The sequence below is a fragment of the Corvus cornix genome, chromosome 7 (genome assembly GCF_000738735.6).
Source record: "Corvus cornix cornix isolate S_Up_H32 chromosome 7, ASM73873v5, whole genome shotgun sequence".
Classification (NCBI taxonomy): Eukaryota; Metazoa; Chordata; class Aves; order Passeriformes; family Corvidae; genus Corvus; species Corvus cornix.
The window spans coordinates 15,828,769-15,849,743 of NC_046337.1; the positions used below are offsets into that span (position 1 = coordinate 15,828,769).

The following is a 20,975-nucleotide window of genomic DNA, read 5'->3' on the forward strand; positions in this document are numbered from 1 at the left end:
GAAGGAAGCATGATGACCCAGGGGCTGGAAGAGGAGAACAGAGTGGATGGATGGATGGATGGATGGGGTGGGAAGGGATGGAAGTGGTGTTTTGTGTCCAGGGAGCATCTGTAAGCTGCTCCAGGGCTGCTCCCAGGCCTGGGAGCATTCAGTGTGTTAGTGTTTTGGTTGTCTCCTGCTCCTTGGAGGCCAAAGCATGAATCAACCCTGTATCACCTGCCCAGTAACTATGGTGGAGGTGCCTGCAAATGTAGGGTGCCCCACAGCCCATCCAGGGCCTTTGCCAGCCTGCTGCTGCAGGCACCAGCACACAGTGTGTATCCTGGTGTGGGACAGGAACAGGGGCTCCAGCCCCCTCAGCATGCTGTGCCCCCATGATCTGGGCATCCTCTTGTGCACACCCCAAAACACATACTGCTGCTCAGGGTGAGGCTCAGCATGGCTGGGAGCGGCTGTGCTGTGCCACAGCAATGAGCTGCTGTCACCTGCTCACTGTCCAGAGTCACTGCAAGCCCCTGGGACATCAGGACTGGCCTGAGGGGGACCCAGCAGCACTGGTGATTACATCCCTTCCTAGACACTACAGCCCTGGTGGGACAGAGAAGGAGAAGGAATCCCACCCAGACACAGCCTTTTATTGAAAACCCACTCAAGAGCAGCCAAACCCCACAGCTCTGCCAGAGCCCCAGCTGTCCCACATCCACTGGCAGCATCCCTCCCACTTCTCCCAGGTCCAGCACTGGCTCTGCCATGAGAGGAAGCCTGGGGAAACTCTGCACCAGGGAAGAGTTAGAGAAGCTGTTTCCTGAAACACTGTTGAAGAAAGGAGCTCCATCTCCCCAAATGGAGACATCTTGGGAGGGGACCATGACCTGGGCAGGGTCCACCAGGAGATGCAGAGAAGAGGTAGATGATGCATGGGTGCTCTGCACTTCCTCTCTTGGATGCTGGGGGAAGCAGAGACCCTTGGCAGGGTTGGCAGCAATCTTTCAGCTGAAGAGCCCTTTTGCCTTCTTTGGCTTGGCCTTGGCTGCAGGCAGCCGGGGCTTCTGAGCTGGGGAGGAGGCTGGCTGGAAACAAAGAGGAGGCAGTGTCAGTTCCACCTTGGGGGGTCATGCAGCGTGTGTGCAAGTGTGCAAGCAGTGATATTCCTGTCATCTCTGTTGTGGGAGTGCAAAATACATACACATCTGCAATCACACACTCCCCAGTCAGGATGCATGGGGTAGAATGGGCTAGGAACCAAGCTGAGACTCCGAGCCCATCCTGGATGGGCACAGTGCTTGGATGAGAGGACAGGAAGGAGATGTGGTCCCCATCCTGCCATTGGTACAGACTGTTCTAGAGCAGCACTCACCGAGGTTCTGTTGCTGGAAGATGTTTCATCCTCCTGGGATGGAGGAGGTGGATGGGGGTGCTCTGTGGTTTCTGCAGTGGGTGCTGTGTCCACGTCATCCTCTGGTACCAGAAAAAGACGCAATTTGGGATTGAGATAAGGGAGCATGAGGCATTGCCCAAAGCCACTCCAGGAATTGTGCTTGGATGGGGAGCCCAGCCCATGGGGGGAAAGCAAAGGGGGACACTGTTGCATGGGGTGAGCTGCACCTGGGGCCATACTTCCCTTCCCCCAGGATATGGGGCTCAGCAGTCGAGGGGATGGCTGCATCACATGCTCCCCATGCCACAGCCAAGGAGCTCCTCACCAGAGCAACGCCGTTTCCGAGCCTGCTTGGCCTCCTGCTGTGTCACTGCAGTGTAGAGCTGCTGCAGAGCAGAGGCAAACTCCCGCCCTTCATCCGCAGCGCAGATCCGGGGCAGGGTCTGTGGAAGAGAGTAGAGGCACCATCGCCCTGCCAGGACATCATCTGCCAGGTCACCCTGCCACGGTGCCGCTGTGGGGCAGAGAAGGGGCTGTGCCCCCCTCTGCCTGTCAGGCTGCATCTGTTTCACCCCAGGACTGCAGCACAGTTTGTGGGAACAGGCAGCTCAGGCACTGGGTGGGATGTGGCTGCTCCCAGCTGTGCACACACCCACACACCTGCTCTGGACACTGCATTGCCTTCCCATTGAGAGGCAGACTGCAGAGGCTTTTGGGTCATTCATGAAATGCTGGAGATAAGATCGCTCTGGAAGGGCTCTGGCTTCCCTGCCTGCAGCAGCAGGGGCTGCAGCTTGCAGATCTGGACAGCGAGCCTTGGGCAGGGACATGACCTCATTAAGAGGTGGGAACAGGCAGCCACTGCCTGCCACCACAGCCTCCAGCACAAGGCATCTCTGGTGGCCCCACGGAAACTGAAAATGAGGTGACAGTGAACTGAGGGATGCCCAGGTTTGCTCCCCGTCTACCAGAACAGCTCCTGCCTCCCTGCACACATTTTTATTCCCTCCAGACTTGACATGGGAAGCCGCCTTCCTCCTGCCTGCACCTCTTGCCAGTGGCATGCCACCTTTCCTGCTGGGCCATGCTGATGCACATGAGAGATCTTGGCGGGCTGGGGAAGCGCCACACTCCACTGGGACCATAACACAGCTCACAGTGAGCAAACAAACGTGCAGGGATGGGGAAACGCGTGTGTGCCCTGGAGGGGTTGCTGCGGGGGGTGTGTGGGGCACAGTGTGGGCCTACAAGTGCAGGTGAGTGTGAGCATGATGACGTACATAGGGACTGTGTGTGCAGCAGTGTGCAGATGAGCATGGCTGCGGGTGCACGCATGGCTGATTGTGTGGCTCTCTGTGTGTTTGTGTGTGTGTGTGTGTCAAAGGTCTGCACACACTAATCTCTGCCCTGCTCCACACCCAGACAGCAGGAGAACAAAGTGTAACAGATAAGGTAGGATCCTCTCCGGGCCAGGAAAGTGGGGAGGGGATGGGGACACTCAGACCCACTCAAGGCCAGAGTCCAAAGCCTGACCCCAGCTTCCCAGGGGCAGAATGGGTAGGCTGGGCCCTCTTCACTGCTTCCTGCCAGACAGGGTGGGAGGATAGGGCTGATGCCAGGATGGGTTGGCTGGTGCCCAGAGAGACACTTTCCATGCAGGTCTCATCTCTTCTGCTGGAGTCACAGGCATGAAAGGCCCCTTGGCTGTAGGAAATGCATGGCACTGGCATCTGCTTTTTGACCAACTGCTATACAGGTCACCTACTCTGTCCTTGCCCACTGCCACTGGAGGGAGCGATGCTCTGCTCCCAGCATCCTGCCAGCATCCCACCAGCATCCCACCAGCATCCCACCAGCATCCCTGGGATTGTTTGGTACTGGGCAAGCACACCTCTCAATGCCTCATCACCCAGCCGCCAAGCTGTTAGCTGCACTGGCTCATGACAAGGTCCCAGAGAGGAGGAGGAGGGATGCTGAGCACCTCAGGCACCCCAAAGATGCTCTTGCCCTGCTGTCTCACCCCACAGAGCCAGAGTTGCACCCAAGGTTTCAAAAGCAGCATCCAAGGCTGGGAAGGTGACTGCACTTCAAAGGCAGAAGAGGGCCTGGTCACGGGTGGCTGACACAGCCCAGATCAAAGGCACAAGCTGGAGTCATAATTCAGAGAAAAGCAAACAGCAGCTCCCAGGAAAGTCAGGAATGGCAGTGAAGTGAGCAAAGTGTACTAGATAGCGCTGCGTGGGTCAGTGCCCCAGGAGGGCAGGAGAGTCCCCTGCAGAGCCAGGTGCCAGCTCTGGGTGCCACTACTATGGTGCCCATCCCCTCTCCCTGCCACCAACCAGTCTCTGGGGAATGCCAGGGCAATGGGGCAGGCTATGCATCCAGGTGTAGGGTGCTGCCCAATCTCCTCTGCTCCAACCCATCAGGATGGCACCTGGGATGTGCCCCGAGGCCCAGGGCTGCTCACGCTGCTCCACTTCACAGCATTCAAGCAAGGATCTGGGCAGGGCAGCTGCTCACTCAGTGCTCAGCCCCAGCTGCCCAGAGCCAGCAGTGTCCCCATGGTGCCCCTGGGGATGGGGCAAACCATCTTTGCAGCCGCACAGTGTCCCCAAGAGCAGCACACACACCCACTGAGGTGGCACCCTGGAGAGGCACTGGGAGGAGTGCCCAGCACTCCTCGGGGGATTGGGCATCCGGGGTGGCACAGGGGTCTGCAGGTGCAGGGCACCTGCTGCCCACGCCTGCGGGAAGGGCTTAGCTCCAGAAAGCCCAGGGTGGAATTTGGGAGTCAGCGGCCACTTCCTGCCGCTGCCCTTCCCGGCGGCTGGAGCCTGCGGGCTCGGGGCCATGGGGTGGCCGGAGCTGGCCCGCGGCGGGACTGGGAGGCTGCGCTTCACAGCCCCGGAGGGAAATGGGTTCTAACCAGAGCTGGAAGCGTTTCCCTGCAGAGCTATGACTCAGCAGGGAGCAGAGCGTGCTGTGCCAGCCACCGGCCACCTGATGGCCCCGAAGGCTGAGAGGGACAACGAAGTGTCCCCAAAAGGGCTGGATGGGGGACAAGCCCTGGCTACAGGTGATTTTCCCCTTCGTCCTTGCCCCACTGCTCCGTTCCGAAGCTGAACCCTGCTGCAGACAAGTTGTCCCCACTGCGACATCAGCCCTCATCTCTGGTGACTTGTTTTTCCCTGATTACCCATCTCCAGGATAAACATGATGTCTGAGGTCCGGGGAGCCGCACAAGCAGAGGGTTGGCCGCTGGGGGAGTGCTGGCCGAGTTGCTCCACACGACTCACCAGGCACCAGAGAGTGATGCCTGGGGAGCTGGCATGGCTTGTCTGGCCTGTTATGACTACCTGGCCACAAGGCCAAGTGGGATGCCCCCGTATCAGGAGGGACTCAAGGCTGTGGAGGCGGCACGGGAGGCTCCGCAGCACACCCTGAACTGCAACTGGGGGGGTGCCCAGCAAAGGGGGGCAGGTGCCTGACCTCGTGCTGAGAGCAAGCCATGCTACCAACAGCTCCACGGTGTGGAGGGGCAGCTCAGGGGGAGCTGGGCTGCAGCCTCGCTCAGTGACCCCAACCCAGAGGGCTGGGCTATGGGGCTGCACCCCAGCGTGGAGATGTAGCAGGGTCAGTGGTGGGCAGGGTACAGAATCTATCTCCAAGGCATTCTGCCTTTACCCACCCCCTGCCCAGACTCCCTTCTCAAGGGGCCATAAGGGACAGCAATTTGCAGTATGAGCAGAAGGGGCACATCACCCATCCCGGCACCATGCCACCAGCACAAAACCATCACCTTTCCCTGGCCCAGGACGGGTTTGCAGGCAGGCTGGCTCGTGCTGGGCCCCCCTTCCAGTGCCAAGCACCAGAGTCTAAATCGGTCATGCTCAAAGCTGGGGACTGACCCTTTCATTATCACACCAGACGTTCAAAGCGGTTACCAACATTCTTCACTACAAATCCCACATTCCTATTTTTTAATATATTTTTAACTGGAAAACAGAGCGAATGGGGCCTGTTTGGAAATTACAGCCTGGCTGCTGTGGCTTGTATGTCAGATCTGCCCACATTCCCGTGGCCAGCCTCAGCACATGCTCCACAGGGGCACACTTAATAATTCCTGCAGGGGCGGGAGCCAAGGGGTGTGGGCCAAGGGGGAGGATGGCTTCCCCAGGCTGTCCCCGCCAGCGGGCTCCGCGGAAGCAGCGTGGTGGAGTGGCAGACCAGGAATGGCAGACTGGCTCTCTGGCACTGGGCACGGCCACTGCCACACTGGTGTGGATGAAGTCTGGCGATGCTGTGACAGTCCACAGCGGACAAGGGAAGGGCTCCATGGCTGGTGCATTCCTGTGCCTCAGGGCCAGGCTGCCCTTGGCACTCTACCCTGCCACAAGCTTTGTGCAGGCTCCTGGGAATGGGGCTGGCATGGCTTGCTGGATCTATGCTGGGCATCTCTGCCCATGGTTATGCCAATGTCAGGCTAGGGAGAGACCCACCCTGGGATCCAGGTAGATGCTCACCCACCCTCTTCCAGCAGCAGAGGATCTGTCTGCAAGAGAATAGATGGAGAGAGTTGAACTGCCCCCCTCCAGCTGGTATCAAGGGCAGGAAAGGGGGTGCTTATTCCCTGGGATGAAGCAGGGTACATCGGCCAGATATCCTGCCCCAGCTCCCTTGTGGGGAAATAGCCCTCTCCCTGGGGGCAGAGCTGCCTCCAGGCACTCCGAGGTGCCCCACACTTACCACTGATGCCCTTTCCCAGCTCCTCCAGCCCTTAGATCTACTTGCACCCACCCCAGCCTGCATTACTCCGTGGGGCACTGCATACTCCAGAAGCAGGTGGCTAAAGGACCAGCCCTGAGCTCGAACTGTCACTGTCCCCATCTGCCCTACCATGCAGTCCCAGGGGACACGCAGCAGCAGCGGCAGCAGCAGCAGCAGCGGCAGCTAGGAGAGCTGGCGGTGCTGCCAGCCCGCCCTTGGAGCAGGCACGGGCAGGATGGCCAGGGCTTCACAGGCAGGCAGCCAGGCTGAGCACACCTGGCAGGAAGTGGCGGTGCCGGCAGGGGAAGGCAGCCGGAGAGCTGCTGAGAGGTGAAGGGGTCACCCCGGGGAAGAGCGAGTGGTGAGGCCGGGACAGAGGAGCATCGGAGCCCGGCCCAGCCCAGCCCAGCCCGGCATGGCACAGCACTCCTCCCAGCACCGCTCTGGCCCTGCTGCCGGCAATGTTTTCCTTTCCCCCTGACTTCAGGGGCCTTTCCAGCGAGCAAATGTCAGGCACATAAAGAGCGGCACTGTGAGCGGAAGATGGAGCGAGAATGCCTGCCCGCGTCCCTCCGTAAGTGCTGTCTCACACTTCATCAAGGCAGCCTTTGCAAGCGAGGCACTCACTTAACAACCAGCAGTCTATGCTGGCCGGCGACCGCAGCAGCCCCGCCGCTCAATACCCTTTTCTTTTCTCCTTGTGCTGCTTCTGTGGCTTGGGTTACAGCCTTTCTCGCAGACACTGAGCGGAGGGGCGTGGTGGTAGCGGGGGCTCTGCATTGTGCCGCCGCCATGCCGGGGTGGATGCTGGTTCCCCCCATGCAGAGATGCTGGGGGGGTTCTATCCCTGCTCTGCCCACTCACTCCTGCATCCAACGGGCAGGGATAAATCCCAGGGAAAGGAGGGTCGGCGGCAGAGCAGAGGTGGGGCAGGAGGTTGCAGCATCTCCTTCCCAGTCATGTGAGGACCAACCCACCAGGAGCAGCTTGGGGCTTGGCTGGGACGCTGGCAGGGGGTGAGCGGTTCCACCCTCAGTGGGCACTGTCCCTACCCCGTCCCATTTGGAAAGAGGCCCTCCTGCCATGCTGCCAAGCAAACTCATGGGCATCCAAGCCCTCCCCCTGCCCAAGTGCCAACAAACTCCCTGAAAAAGAGTTGTGTCCAGCACTAGCATTGCCTCCCCACCTGGGCAATGCTGGAAGATGCTGGGCCTTGCTGCGCAGCTTGACCATGGGCACTTGTCCTCCTGTCCAGCAGCCCATGGGGTAACAGCAGGAAAACCTTTGGGGAAGCTGGCACTGGGTGCCAGTTTGGCAAGGGAGATGGACAAGGAGGCAGGTCCCAAAAAGTGTGGCAGGTCCCAGCATACCAGGACTAGTGAGGACTTGCTTCCAAGAAGGGAGAGTCACAGGGTGATAGAACCTATAGCCTTCACCTCCACCAACCTGACCCATCACTGACACAGGGTGCCTTCTCCAGGGTCAAGAGCAGAAGGCATGGAGACCTGGTGGCCAGTATGCCTCCTCTCCCAGGGGGACAGCTCAGAGACCCCACTTATCTGTGAGGAAGCTGGGTGGCTCACACCGCCTTGTTATTTTAGGCTGACTCGGTGAATATAGATACATCATCCAGGCTTATTATTGTAGGATTCCTCCGCAAAGTGTGCCAGCTCATGCGGGTTTATTATTGTCTGCTCAGGAAAGCTGGACACATTGCACTGGTCTGTTATTGTAGGGTTGCTCAGGAAGGCCAGCCAGCTCATCCCAGCTTGTTGTTATTGCACAGAGCTCATGGGGGGGCTGGCCAGGAAACTTCCTGCAAAGTGGGTTGATGGAAAGGGAGCCACACCTGGTGAATCACAAGGATGCTGTGTGGCGATAAGGAACAGCAAAGGGTGGGATCCAGCACCTCAGCTCCACCCAGCAAGGACAGGCCACTCATTCATGGGCACAAGCACTCATGATTCCCCTGGATCTCTGTATAACAGAGGCAGCAGGAGTGTGGGTCAGGGCAGGGAACTGGCAAAGCAGCCCTCATACTCAAGAAACAAAATCTGGGGATGACAGGGGGACAACCATGGAACTACTGCACCCAGTACATCCCTGAACCTGGCACACAAGGGATTAGCTGAGCTAACAGGGCCCGGAGAGGAAGCTGGTGCTGAGCCAGGTGGGATTAGGGGCTTTTGGGGGGAATCTGGGCGTGTTTAGGACCAAGGTTGAGCAGGAGGCAGCTGCTCCACCCTTGTGGCTTTGCAGTTCCTCCCAAGCACGGGTGCAGCCATAGGGGCAGCCCCTGGGGATGCTGCCCCATTGTCACCCGAAACTGCAGCAGGAAGCATTTCTGTGTGGGGCAGGGGGGCAGCAGGGCTCCCCACTGGGCTGCCTCAGGCAACTCCCCAGGCACATGGCCCCAGTAGGGTTGGGTCCAACTTGCCCCAGCAGCCCTGGCACTGCTGCTGGCACAGCCACTGAGTCACCATCACTTCCTTGCCCTGTGACAATCCGTGTTTCCCAGGCATGGCAGCCTGCTGGCGTCACCCCAGGCTGTGCCCAGCTGGTACCAGGCACCCAGATGTCCCATGGGCAGTGCCCAGCTATGCCAGGTGCCCAGGTGTCCCCCCAGGCAGTGCCCAGCTGTTCCAGGTACCCAGGTGTCCCACGGGCAGTGCCCAGCTGTGCTCAGTGCAGATGTTGGTCCCCAGCCAGGCACCAGGATTGAGTGTCAAGAGAGCTCTCCGTGCACAGCAGCAGCGGCAGGAGGCCAGCCTGCCTTGTGAGCACACAGCCCTTTCATTCATGGCAAAAAATAGCCCCCCGGGGTGTGGTCCAGGCTGGAAAAGCCCCCTCCAGCCCTGGCCAGCCCATGTTTATTCAATACGGGGGGGACACACTGCCCTCTCCCTGCCCCCCAGCCCTGCGCACCATCTCCCTGCCAGAGTGGCTGCTCTTGGACGTGATTCGTCGGGTCCCCCCTGGCCAAAACACACAGGCTGGGGTGGGGGGGAAGGCAAAACCCTAAAAAGCACTGGGTTTGTCTCCAGGAGGAGCAGCCCGTGGTGATGTCATGAGAGTTTGCACGCGGCCACATGAAAGGGACTCGCTGCCCAGGAAATCCACAGGTCAATGATCCTTCAGACAAGCCAGCGATTCTTCAATGGTCCAGGAAGGAAACCTCGGGGAGCCCAAGCCAAGCCTGCCCTTGCCCCAGGGACAAAGCCTGCCCCCAGCCTCATGGCCCCCCAGGATCCCCAACCCTGCTCCACAATGCCTCCCTTTCTCAGCAGCTGAAATTCACAGCAGCCCAATCCCTCTGCAAAATGGTACCAACTTCTGCCCTGCAGTTCCTGGGCACCAAGCCTCTCCCCACAGACTACTAACATCCTAAGCCCTGCTCTGCAGCCTCCAGAGTCTGGACCCCTGCCCACAGACCCCAGACCCTCTGCTGGTCTGGGGGGAAGCACCCCTATTTCCATGGTGATCCATCAGGCTGGGAGTGGCAGGTGATTTAGGGTCAGGCAGCACTGCCACCTGACAATGGGGATGCAGCAGGGCAGAGGGTTCTCTTTCATGAAGGATTACACTGGGGACAGCTGGGAACACACAGATGCAGCCCCCTCAGCCCCCTTCCCAAGAGTCAGCCAGGTTCTCAGTCTGCTCTGGCAGGCATTGCAGATATGGGCTCTGAAACCAAATCTGCTGCCCAGGACTCCCCCTCCCCATTTTCCATAGGTGCAGGATGCAGTGGCTGGACTGATGAGGAAGATTTGCCTGATTTGCCTTCCTCCTCCCCATGGAGGAGACATCTCTGGGCTCACATCCAAGCCCAGGATTCCAGCTCTGCACCTCAGTCTGCTCTGCTCATCCCAGCCCCTCCATGGATCCTGTATCACATGGAAATTGACGATGGAGCTGCCTTTCCGGCCCCACCACAGGCTGCAGCCCAGAAGGAGCTGAGTGGCAAGTGAACCTCAGGGTTCTGACTTCGTGCCCCCAGCACCTCCCATGCATCATTTTAGGAGGCTGCAAGCAACCAGCCTGTCCACCTGCAACTTGCCCATGGAGACACTCTTCTGCTCCACTTGCCCCATGTCCCCACTCACAGGCACAAGGTGAGAAGACCCTCTGCAACCCCAAAGGTGCCTGGAGACCAGCACATACCCCAAGCTGGTGCCACAGCACGTGGGGACATTGGCTGGGAAATCCTTGGTGAAGCAATGGGCACAGGCATCTCCACAATGTGGCGCCGGGGCTCTCTGAGGCCAGCTGAGTGGTGACTGGAACCCACTGCCCTCAGCAGAGAGAGGGTCTTTGCAAAAGGGCTCTGAGAAGACCACAGCCTGGGACATCTGGGATGTGGGGCACCTCCATCCTGCTGGTACCCAAATCGGTCCATGACAGCACTGGACTCATGGAGGGGACAGGGACAGTGGAGAGGAGATGGGAGCCCCCACATTCAATGCGAGGCTCTCAGGACTATTCCTTCTCCCATCTGGGCCCAGGTTGGGATGTTTACTCCTGCTGTCCCTGTTTCAGCAAAGAGAGGGGACTCAGTCTCTATGACTGTCAATCAGGCACTTTTCACCAGAGCTAAAAATGCACTCACAGAAGGAAAACAAAATAAAAACACAAAACAAAACAGAGAGGTGAAAAATTCCTTGATATTTCTCTCCTGCAAATCCCCAGAGCCAGCAGAGAGGCGAGAGCCCCCGGAGTTTGTCAAGCAAACACTTTCACACCCTTGGCCACGCTCGGCACACTGCCGCTGGAATGCCAAATATATATTTAAGCCCTGCTCATCAAAGGAGTCTGTTCGGAGTCGGTTTCGGGCAACGTGCATGTGGGTTTGGCCTGGAGAGAAAACCAGGGATGCGGAGAACATTTCTTGGGGATGGGAGACAGCTCGCGTGCGCGCACACACACACACGCGTGAGATAAATGGCAACCTTCAAGGTCGTGTGGCTGCGAGGTCGCGGGCTGGGCACGAGATACCTGCCCGCTGTGGCACTCACCCTTATCAGCGCCTGTCGCACTGTGGGGTGGGGATGTTTAGGCTGGAGGGAGGCCAGCAGCCATTCTGCATTCCAGCACTATAAACTTTGTCAGAGCTAAACAAGCGCAGCCAACAAAGCCAGGGTCCAGTGAGATGAGCAGGAAGCAGCACTTTGGGAGAGGGCAAGATTGCAGGGAAGTGGAGGGCTGCTCAGGGCTGTGCACCTCGCCATGAGGTGATAAGAAGCCTCAGCTTGGGCTCGGCACTATGCAGTAGTGAGACACAGATACAGTGCTCCTGCAAGTCCAAGGTTGGCGTTTGCCAGGGTGCCACACATCCTGCTCTGCCTCCCCTGGCACTACCTGCACTAGGCTGCCAGCCATCCCACAGGGCATCACTGCTCGTCTGCTGCCAAACCACCCCCAGTCCTGTTCTTGGAGGCATGGAGGGCAGGGGGCTGCTGTTCCACAGCTCCTCCTCTCAGACATGGCTTTGCTGGAACAAGCTGGACACAGCAAGGAGCACTTTGGAAGCTGACAGCAAATGGGAGACCCTTTCTGCATGGACCACTGCTGTTCCTCTCTCCTTTACAAGTATTCCCTTGGTCTGTTCCAGACAGCCCAGGGACCCATGCCCATCTCATGGACAACCTCAGCATCAGAGAGATGGGGAAATCTCTGCTTTCCTCCTCCTATTCTGTGTGGGGTTTGCAAAGCCCCAGTGCTGGCTGCTGGGGCTAAAGGCAGGTATGGGGGATGCCACATATGGGGTAGTGGCAGGGCAGGAGCTCCATCTCCAGAGATGACAGGCTGACTTTTCCCCTCTCTATCATTGCTCCAGCCAAGAGCAAAGATGTTTTAGCCAAAATCTTGTACCTAATCCCAGCTGACAGAGCTGCAGGCTGGGGTCTGGCCGAGGGCTGGAGTCGGACAGGGCAAAAGAGATCATTGCCACAAGCAAACAGAGCATGCCAGTGCTGTGAAATCAGGCATTACGCGCCTGTCTCCTGCAGCAGGAGCAGCCCATCAGGCTGCCAGGGAGATGCTCTGGTTATGGCAGGGGCAATCCCAGCACCGGCAGGGCCTGACCCTGCACAGCCACGTCTCTGAAGCTGGGTTCATCTCCAGGTGAGGGGAGGGATTACTGCACCACCACAGTTGGATTTCAGGCACCTGCTGCTAATAAAACACTCTGTCAGGCCACCTTCGCCCTCTCAGCCCTTGGAGAGAGGGACAGGATCTCTGTGGTGCTACCTGGGGGAGCACAGAGGGCTGGGGGAGCTGGGAGCCGTGGCCCCAACCCTGTCCCATGCTGTGCCATTCCACCTGGGCAAGCAGATCTCCCCTTGTTGCTGCAGCCTCTTCCATCTCTGTCCTGCCAGGTTCAGCCACTGCAGCCCAAGTTGCTCCTCACTTTCAGGGGCAGGGATCCCAGCCTGTGCTGGGAGAGATGCTCTGAGCTTCACCACTCCCCCGTGGGCAATGAGGAGCAAAGACCTCCTCAGCTCTGGTGACTGCTCTTTTTCCAGCCCCCTGCCCACTCATCACACCACTCTCTCCATTCATGCTTGCCTTGCTCTGAAGGGTTCACCTACCCCTTGCCATCTCCAGACAGCAGAACCGTGCCCTTTGGCTAAATACAGTGTTTTTTAAAAGCCTCACCATTTTCACCCCTAATTTTCTAGGCGTTTTCTTCCATGCAGCACTATCTGTCAGCAGCAGCACTGGAAAACAAGGTACCAAAGGCACCTGCTTCCAGCTGCCCTGTGCTCATGTCAAACCTCATCTGTTCACAGTCCCTCTTTCCTGGACCACCATCACCCTGCAGTCTAAAAATTGGTCTATCTCAAACCTTATTCAAAATAACATGCTCAAATATATTGTCTCCTACACAGTGCCAGGCTACAAAATCCTCCTCAACTTAAACCCGTGCCATCACCATGGCCAGGTCTTCCTGCAGGCTTGGGGGAATAATAAGGGACCTCTATAGACCCACCCTGCACTGCCATCAGCTGCCATCATCTCAAAACATGAGCCTGTCATCAGGAGACACACAGTGATAGTCGAGGAGCTCTTTCTTTGCTCCCAAACAACCCCAGCTCCTCCAGCAGCCCCAACGTGGGGGAACAGGGTTCCCTCAAATGCCCTGCCTCCAGGAAACTGAGGATGGGGAGAGAACCTCTTCAAACAGCTGGAAACTCAAAAGGCAGCTCTTCAAGTCGACATCAGAGCCAAGGTGAGGACTGGGCTGCTCCTCACTCTGCCTTTGCTGGCTCCTGGAGCCGGTGCCCACAGCCCACTGCCTCCTACCAGGCTGCACATCTGCAGCCTCCACCCGTACAGGAGAGCAGGAATCAATTACAGGGCTGGCAAAGGCAGGGCTGCTCCAGGACTGGCACGTGGCACCGGCTCCAGTGGCCGCAGAGCACGTGGCACAGCACTGGAGGCTGGGTGCAGATGTGCCACTGGCTCATGGGGAAGAGGCAAAGGAACCACTTGAAAGCCATGGTATGAAAGTGCTGGTAAACCAGGGCCACTCCTCTGCTCCTCTGGCTTCATGTGCTATTTACAGTGTTCTGGGTGCCCACCCTGGGGAAGTTCAACCCTTGGGGTGCAGACTTTAGCCAAGCCAGACATCTTGTCTGCCATTGAGCTCCCCAGATCCCAGCACATTCCTGGACCCTCCAGATAAGATAACTAAGATGCTCCAGGGTGGGCTCTGATCCAGCCCATCACAGCGACTCATCGCATGGACACATCAGCACGCACTGGAAGGACCAGCCCTCATGCAGCTCTCTCAGACAACCAGCATGTAGAGCAGGAATGTATGGACAAGCCCTGCCACACCAGTCTGGTGACAAGGAGAGACCCAGCCAAGCCGTGGTCACTCCTGGGAGCCCCACCGTTAGCCCCACCAGGTGGCTGCAGCTGGGGTGGGGGAAGATGTCCCTGCTCTCCCCAGGGTGGGGGGGAGAAGCAGTGGGGAGACTCCCATCAAGCCCATGGGCTGGTTTCCTCGTTTAATGGGAAGGGTTAGGTCTCGCCCTGTGTCCCAGCACCCAGCAACTCCTGGGCATTGCAAGGGCTTCTCGAGTCTCTGCAGGCAGAGGAGAACTGAGTTTGCACCAGGGAAATGTGATTCTGCTAACCCACACCTCGCAGGGGCTGCCTAAGGGCTTCAGGGAAGGTGGGATGTGAGGAAGAGGAGGAAGTGCAGCAGTGCCGTACCCTCAGTGTCTCCCGTAGTGCTGGCCCTGCATCCTCTGCTCCTGCCAAGCAGTCCATCTAGGCATTACTCTGTACACAATCCTGTCTCTGTACCTAACCCCAGCTCTGTGTAACCCCGGCTCTGTGTCTAACCCCAGCTCTGCTGGCACCTGCAGGAGCAAACGTGGCTGTAGCCAAACGCTCGCCCCTGCGAGCCGAGGTTTGTTGGGCCCCCGGTGTCTCCCGAGGGCTGCAGGATGAGGATGCTGCCCACACAGCCCAGAGCTGTGGTGACCCCTGGGGTAGGACTGTGCTGATCGGGAGCAGGTGGCAGCTGATGGTGCTCCCCCAGCCAGTGGCGGAGGAGGAGCTAAAATTATCCCACCAATATGTGGGCAGCGGGGAGGGGGACCAGGGGGCTCCTCCAGCCTGTCTGCCCCACGCGTGGCCAACCCTGTCCCGACACCAGTGACGACAGCACAGTCCTTTAGGACTGTCTCTTTGGCACCCGCGTGTCCTGATGACTGGCCCTGAGCGGACCCAAGTCCTTCCTCCTCTGACCACAGAGGGGAAAGTTTCCAAATTAAAAACCTAAATCTGGCAACAAGGTGCCCATGGCAGGAACCTTTTAAACTGGCCATTAAAGTTTATAAGTTAGACGGGCACCAGGAGCAAGCGGCGGAGCTGCAGAAAAACAGCCGCCCCTCCTTGAGCAGCCTAACCACGGCTGTCCCCAAAGCCGCAGGGCTGACGTCACGGCATGACTTCACCTCCATCACCCACTGCCGGGCCGGCCCCAGCCCCGTGTTTACCCCTGCCCATCCCTGTGCTGTCCCTCGGAGCCTGCTCTTCCCTTTGAGGTCAGTCAGCAGCCCCGGGGCCTGGCGAGGAAGAGGAAAAGACTAGAGAGAAGGAAACCAAACCTCAGCGCCCACAAGGCGGGCTGCAAAACACGGAGCCCCAGCAGCCGCACTGCGGGGATGGTGGGCTCTGTCCTCTCTGTCTCTCCCCCAGTTGCACCCCCCCGTTTTGCCTCTAGGCTGCTGGAAAAACTGCAGCCAGGGCTGTTCCCACTGTTGTTCTCCCATTTTCCCACAGACAACACATTCTGTTCTGCCAGCAAGATGGGCTGGGGGGAGGTGTGGGATCCAACTTGTTGACCCATCCTGCCCCAGGATGCTGCAATGTACCGCAGGCACCTGAGAGATCCCGGCCTCTATTCCAAGGATTGAGATGGTATGGGGTGAACGAGTGGCACCGCCTGTCCCCAAGCCCAGCTAGGGTACCTGCCCCTGGGTAAAGCACAGCCTGGGGTTTCAGCTAGAGGAGCTTTGGGAGTAGCAGAAACACAAACCTTGGGTGCCTGGGCACAGACCAGGCCAGAACCCCTCCCCTCCTCCCTGCCAGCACGGGGCACTTCAGCTCTAGACCTCTCAAAGAGGAGCCACCAGCCTCGGTGAGGTGTTGCAGGTGCATGTGGGATGCAGATTTGCCTTACCTGGTGGGGTGGGAGGGTGGATAAGGGGTCTAAAACCCCATGGGCAGTGATACTGAAAGAGCCCTGGAACCAGCCTGAGCAATTTGCTCAGCTGGGAGACCCATGTTGCCAGAACATGGGTGAGAGCCACAAAAGCCACATGGGTTCAGAAGGGGCAAGGCTGGGGGCTGTGCGGCTGCAGGGCTGCCTGTACCAAGCCCAGGGCACTGGTCAGAACAGGCTGGGAAAGCCACTGTCCCCATTGGCTACTGCTCGGAGCCTCACGGGGCACATGTTGCCCGCTGTCACCTCCTGGAGAGGTTTGTGGGTTGCATTTATAGACTCGGCCACAGACCCTGAACCTTATCTTCTGGACCACATAGTGCTGCCCCTGCATCCGGAGCATCTTCAGGAGCGGGAAGTGTCACCGACCCCCTCTGCACCCCAGTGAGTCAGTGCACACACCCGAGCCACTCACACTCCTCCTCACGGGCATCGATCAGTGGGGAAACACACACACACACACACAAACAGGGCAGCCTCTGCAAACAACTGCTTGTTAAGTTAAAATTAAACTCTGCACAAATATTGACCTTTGGAGGGGATACAAACTCTGCCAATATATTTACCAGCTTTATAAATGGGCCTGACCACAGTGCCCTATACGCTGAGGTGGAGGAGGTGAGTGCTGCAGAGGTGCCCAAACAAGGCGCATCCCCCCTTCCCCAAATGGGGTTCTCCCTGAACAATGCCACTGTGCCCCCCAGCTGCCCCCCACCGTCCCCAAAGTCCCCACTCCAGCCTGAAGGAGGATGGATGGTGGGCATGAGGATCCACTTTTTCCCTCCAACTTGTGGTTTCTTGAGGGAGCAGCCAGCAGCTCACAGAGGACACAGGGGAAGCTCTTGTCACCTCCAGCCCCATGAAATTGGTCAGCTGAACAGCCCTGATGCTGCTCCTTATCTCCCAACCCTTCTAGACTTCTGCACTGACCAAAGCTTCACTGTCTGGCATGGACACTCACTGCCAAGCCCAGCGGCCCAGCCCTTGGGCAGGTGGCTCTGCCCAGGAGTCTGTGCCCCCTCTGTGGAGTGCTCAGCACAGCCTGGAGAGGTTCCCATCTCTCAAGGGGGACCCAGACCTTGGTCCTTGGTCTTGAAATGCTTCAGGAGCAGAAGCACCAGTAGCCTGCTGCTGGAGAGAAGGCACAGTATCGCTCTGCAGTGGGAAACCACCCCTCTCAAACCCACCAGAGCTCTCTGAAGGAGCCAGTATGCCCAGCTGAGCATCTGGGGTTTGCAGTGGGAATGGGAAAATACTTAGGACAAGATGTTTCCACAAGGAGGATGGCTAAACCAGCTTGGCTGTCATGGGAGAAGACGCAAGCTCTTCTCACAGCCTACACCTAAGGTAAAACACAAGAGGCAAGCTGGAATAAATGGTGGCTTTTGCAGGCAGAGGGTACAAATGGGGTGGCATGGGAGGCAAGAGCATTGTCGAGGATATTAGTGCAACAAGTTGCTGTTGAATAGTTGGGCAATGAAGGAGGACTTGGGGAACAGCGCCAGCTACTGTGTTAATGCAAGGGGAACACACTGGCCTGGAACTCAGCAAGGAGAAGACAACCTTGCACATCCTGAGGAGACCAGGATGGGACCATTGTGCCTGAGGCTGTCACTGACCCTCAATCCTTGGGCAAAGAGGACGACACGGCTGTGGGCACATGGTCTGGCTGAGCATGAACCAGCAGGCAGTGGAGCTCAGCATGTAAGGAGGGTGATGGAGGGTGGATTTAGGAGATGGCCCAAGGAGCTGAGCATGCAGACCCAAGGCCATACATAGGCAGGAGAAGGGTGCCAAGAGCATGTGTGTGCAGCAGGCACAACTCCCGCGCCCAGAGCAGTGCATGCACTGGCTGGGCAGTGGGAGGAAGGCTTGTGCCCATGCTGGCTGCCTGGTCCCCAGCCCCAGGGATGCAGGGAGGAGAGCACGACACATACAGCAGGGGATGCCCAAGTTCCAGCTCTCGGAAATACTGAATAGAGTCTTATTCAGGCTGATGTAAAACACTGTTAAAACACACAAAAATCCTTTGAGTAATGGGCGAGCGGGAAAGAGGCATCTATAATTAACAGTAACTGTTCGAGACGGTCTCTGCCCAGAGACGTGTACTGTGCAAAACCACTTGAAAAGGCCTCGTCTGAAAGGCGAAGCCTGGGGTTTTTCAAGAAGCCCGTCATGTAACGATCCTGGCCCTTCCAAAATAATTCTGCCATATTAAAAAAACCCAAAACCTCAGCTTAATCACCCTGCAGCACTGGGACTGGAGAGCTCTGAGAGGAGGGGAAGGGAAGCACAACTGGCTTCCAATTAGAGCCTCATTAGAAAGGAAAGCTGGGGAGCTATTAGAGAGCTGGCCAGGAGTGAGCTGAGCCAGATGCCTGGAGACCCACTGCAGGAGGGGTGTCCCCATCTTCCTCCTCAGTGGGTGCTCTGGGACCCCAAGAGTGACACAGTCCCAACTGTGGGCACTTGACCTGAGCAGAAGAGGTTTCTGTAGTTGCATACCTAAAAGCCATCGTGGAAGCCCTGGCCCTATACACAGTAGAGTTTGGGAGTGTTCACGGAGCTGGGCAGGGAACACTGGGGATGGGAGAAAGGGGAACTGGGGCTAGAAGGATACTGCAGCTGGAGAGGAAAAGCAAAACAGGGTCTGTGGGCTTCACTGCCTCCTCCCACCCTGAGAGGCACAGAGCCAGGCCAGAGACTGCCCCAGCCTGCATGTCCCTGAGATACCAGGATGAGGCTTCCATTTTTGCCAAACCCAGAGGGGAAGATGACAGTCCTGCTGTGAGCACATACCTTCTTCTGCCCTGCAAGCACATCTTGCCACCTTCCCTGCCACTTTGGGTCCCTGTCCCTTCCCATATAGACCAGTCCTAGCGCCCAGTGTGCTGCAGCCCCACGATGATGAGTCCAGTGGCTACAGACACTCGTCCAAGTGCCAAAGTCCAGCCAGGTCAGAGTGAGTGCCAGAGCATCCTTACCCGCAGCACAGGTTCAGCCACAGCATCCAGCCCAGCTCATTTGCTTCATCACTCTGGCTTTAATCGTGCCCACCAGGCAGCCCTGCCTGCCTGGGCCAGGGAAGTGGGCATCTCCTTGCCTGCCTGCAGCCTGGCTCCAGGGCTGTCCAGGCAGGAGGCACACTGCCCAGAGCAGCCTTCCCTTCCCATCCCACAGCCTGGGACCCATCCAACACAAAGTTAATTTCTAACCATGGGTAACCACCAGTGTCCCAGCTGGGATGATTTATCCCCTATCTGCCTGGGTTGGATTTATGAGCCACACATCCCCTAGGCTGTGATAAAGGCCATGTCTGTGCTCCTCCATCACCGCCCTCCCGTAGCCACTCCGTGCGGACTTGCTGCTCACCCCCCCATTTACAAGCCTTTCCCCAGCACGGAAACCTGACAGCCCGCAGAAGAACAGTAAACAGCACAGAAAATAGAACATGCTGGAGGCCAAGGAGAGACACACTGGCTGGGGAAGCCACAAATGGTTCCTGCTTTCAGGACCTGTTCAAGAAAAGAGAGTGGGATGTACCCTGGACTCCCACTAGTCCTCAAAAGGGGAGAGGGGAGGTGCTATTAATAGCTGATCCAGGGCACTGCTCACATGCAGGGCTGGACTGATGATGCCACAGCCGTGTTTGGGATGGCTGAGCATCAAGGTGCATCAAGGAGCAATCCTTGAGGCAGTGCTGGGAGTGGGGATTTGCCCTGCAAATGGGAATTCACACACGGGGTGGGAAATTCCTTATCCCATCAGTCCAGTGTGAGGCCAGGAGAACTGGGGACCTGAAGTGAGGCCAGATGCTGCTATGTTTGCCCCTGTCAAGCAGCAATAGGTTGTGGGGTTGCTAAGAGTGGACGCAACCCTGCATGCACTTGTCCCAGTCCATCTTCCCCTGCAGACGGTGCTCAACAGCCCAGCACCTAGACATAATGTCATGGTGATGCCTTAGATCTGCACTTCAGGCTGCTTCAGGGCTTGGCCACAGTGGAGATGAAGACACATGTCACCTTTTTAAACAAGATCTGAGGCTTCTTCTCCTGTGCTGGGAACACAATCAGCCCCTGTGCAGTGCTGGGCATTACTGCAGTGCTGACAGTCTCTGTAGCGGGCCAAAATATGTGCAGAGAGCTTCAAGCACCTGGATCTGTTTTCTGTCCCTCCACCAGCCAGAAGCTGCTGTGCCAGAGCTCGAATGTTCTGCATGCACTGCAGCAGCTGCAGTTCAGAGCCTTGTGCATTGGAATCCCTGCCCCAACAGCCGTGGATGGCATCACTCTCTGCACCACCTCTAAGGGCTTCCAGTCCCCACAGCCAGCTGGATGTGCAGTCCAACAGGGAGGCAAACAGGCTGGATGCTGGCAACCTGGCCATACAGATTGTGGTCCTGAATTCAAGCAGTCCCTTGCCAGTGGCATCCATCTGGAAAGGGAGCAAGGGGCAGAAGTGACAGGTCTGGGGTTTGCAGCATGAGGCTGCAAGAAGCAGGATGGATGAGGCTGCAGGCAGCATCCTGGCTCTTGAGGCTGGCATGACCAGCCCCAAGCCGTCCCTCAGCCCTCTGCAGCGCTGATAGCGGCAGCCCCAGCAAGGGAGAGAAGAGAGCCTTGTTCTGGGGCCAAGACTAAGGCGATTCAGTGCTCTGCTCCCCTGAGGTTTCTCGGGTGAAACCTGGCTCTGTAATGGCTGTGTCTGTAAAACGTATGGAAATGCCCATAAAACCTGTATCAAATGCTATATGGATATATATGGATACATGGAGAGAACTATGAAATTAGGAGCATGCGGGGAATTGGGGCAGGACGGCTCCCTCCGAGCCATAAAAACACATAAGTAAAAGGCAGGGGAGGCAGCAGCACCAGGAGCTGCGGAGACAGACTGGCACGGTCAGGAGCCACGGGAAGGGCACCCTGGCTCGCACTGTGCAGCTCCAGCGAGACCTGGGCCCGTGGGAAGCCTCCAGAATGGAGGGACCTCTCTGTGGAGCTGCATGGGACAGACCACCATGTAGGTCTGGGCAAGCCTCGCCAGAGCTTCCTAGCAGCCCAAACCTTCGCTATGGGCAGAGGCAGGAGGTCT

At 57.9% G+C, this 20,975-nt stretch overlaps 1 protein-coding gene across 2 annotated transcripts in view; it reads right to left on the bottom strand.

The window, feature by feature from the left end:
- Positions 1 to 894: 894 nt before the first annotated feature.
- NHEJ1 (non-homologous end joining factor 1) overlaps positions 895 to 20,975 on the bottom strand; it is a 43,429-nt gene continuing 23,348 nt past the window's right edge. For both annotated transcript variants that reach the window (XM_039555423.1, XM_010406932.3), the window contains exons 6-8: positions 1,704 to 1,821; positions 1,358 to 1,458; positions 895 to 1,070 (exon numbers count right to left, since the gene is read on the bottom strand). In XM_039555423.1, the coding sequence (XP_039411357.1) occupies positions 990 to 1,070; positions 1,358 to 1,458; positions 1,704 to 1,821 (300 nt within the window). In that variant the 3' untranslated portion in view covers positions 895 to 989. The remainder of the gene's footprint in view (positions 1,071 to 1,357; positions 1,459 to 1,703; positions 1,822 to 20,975) is intronic.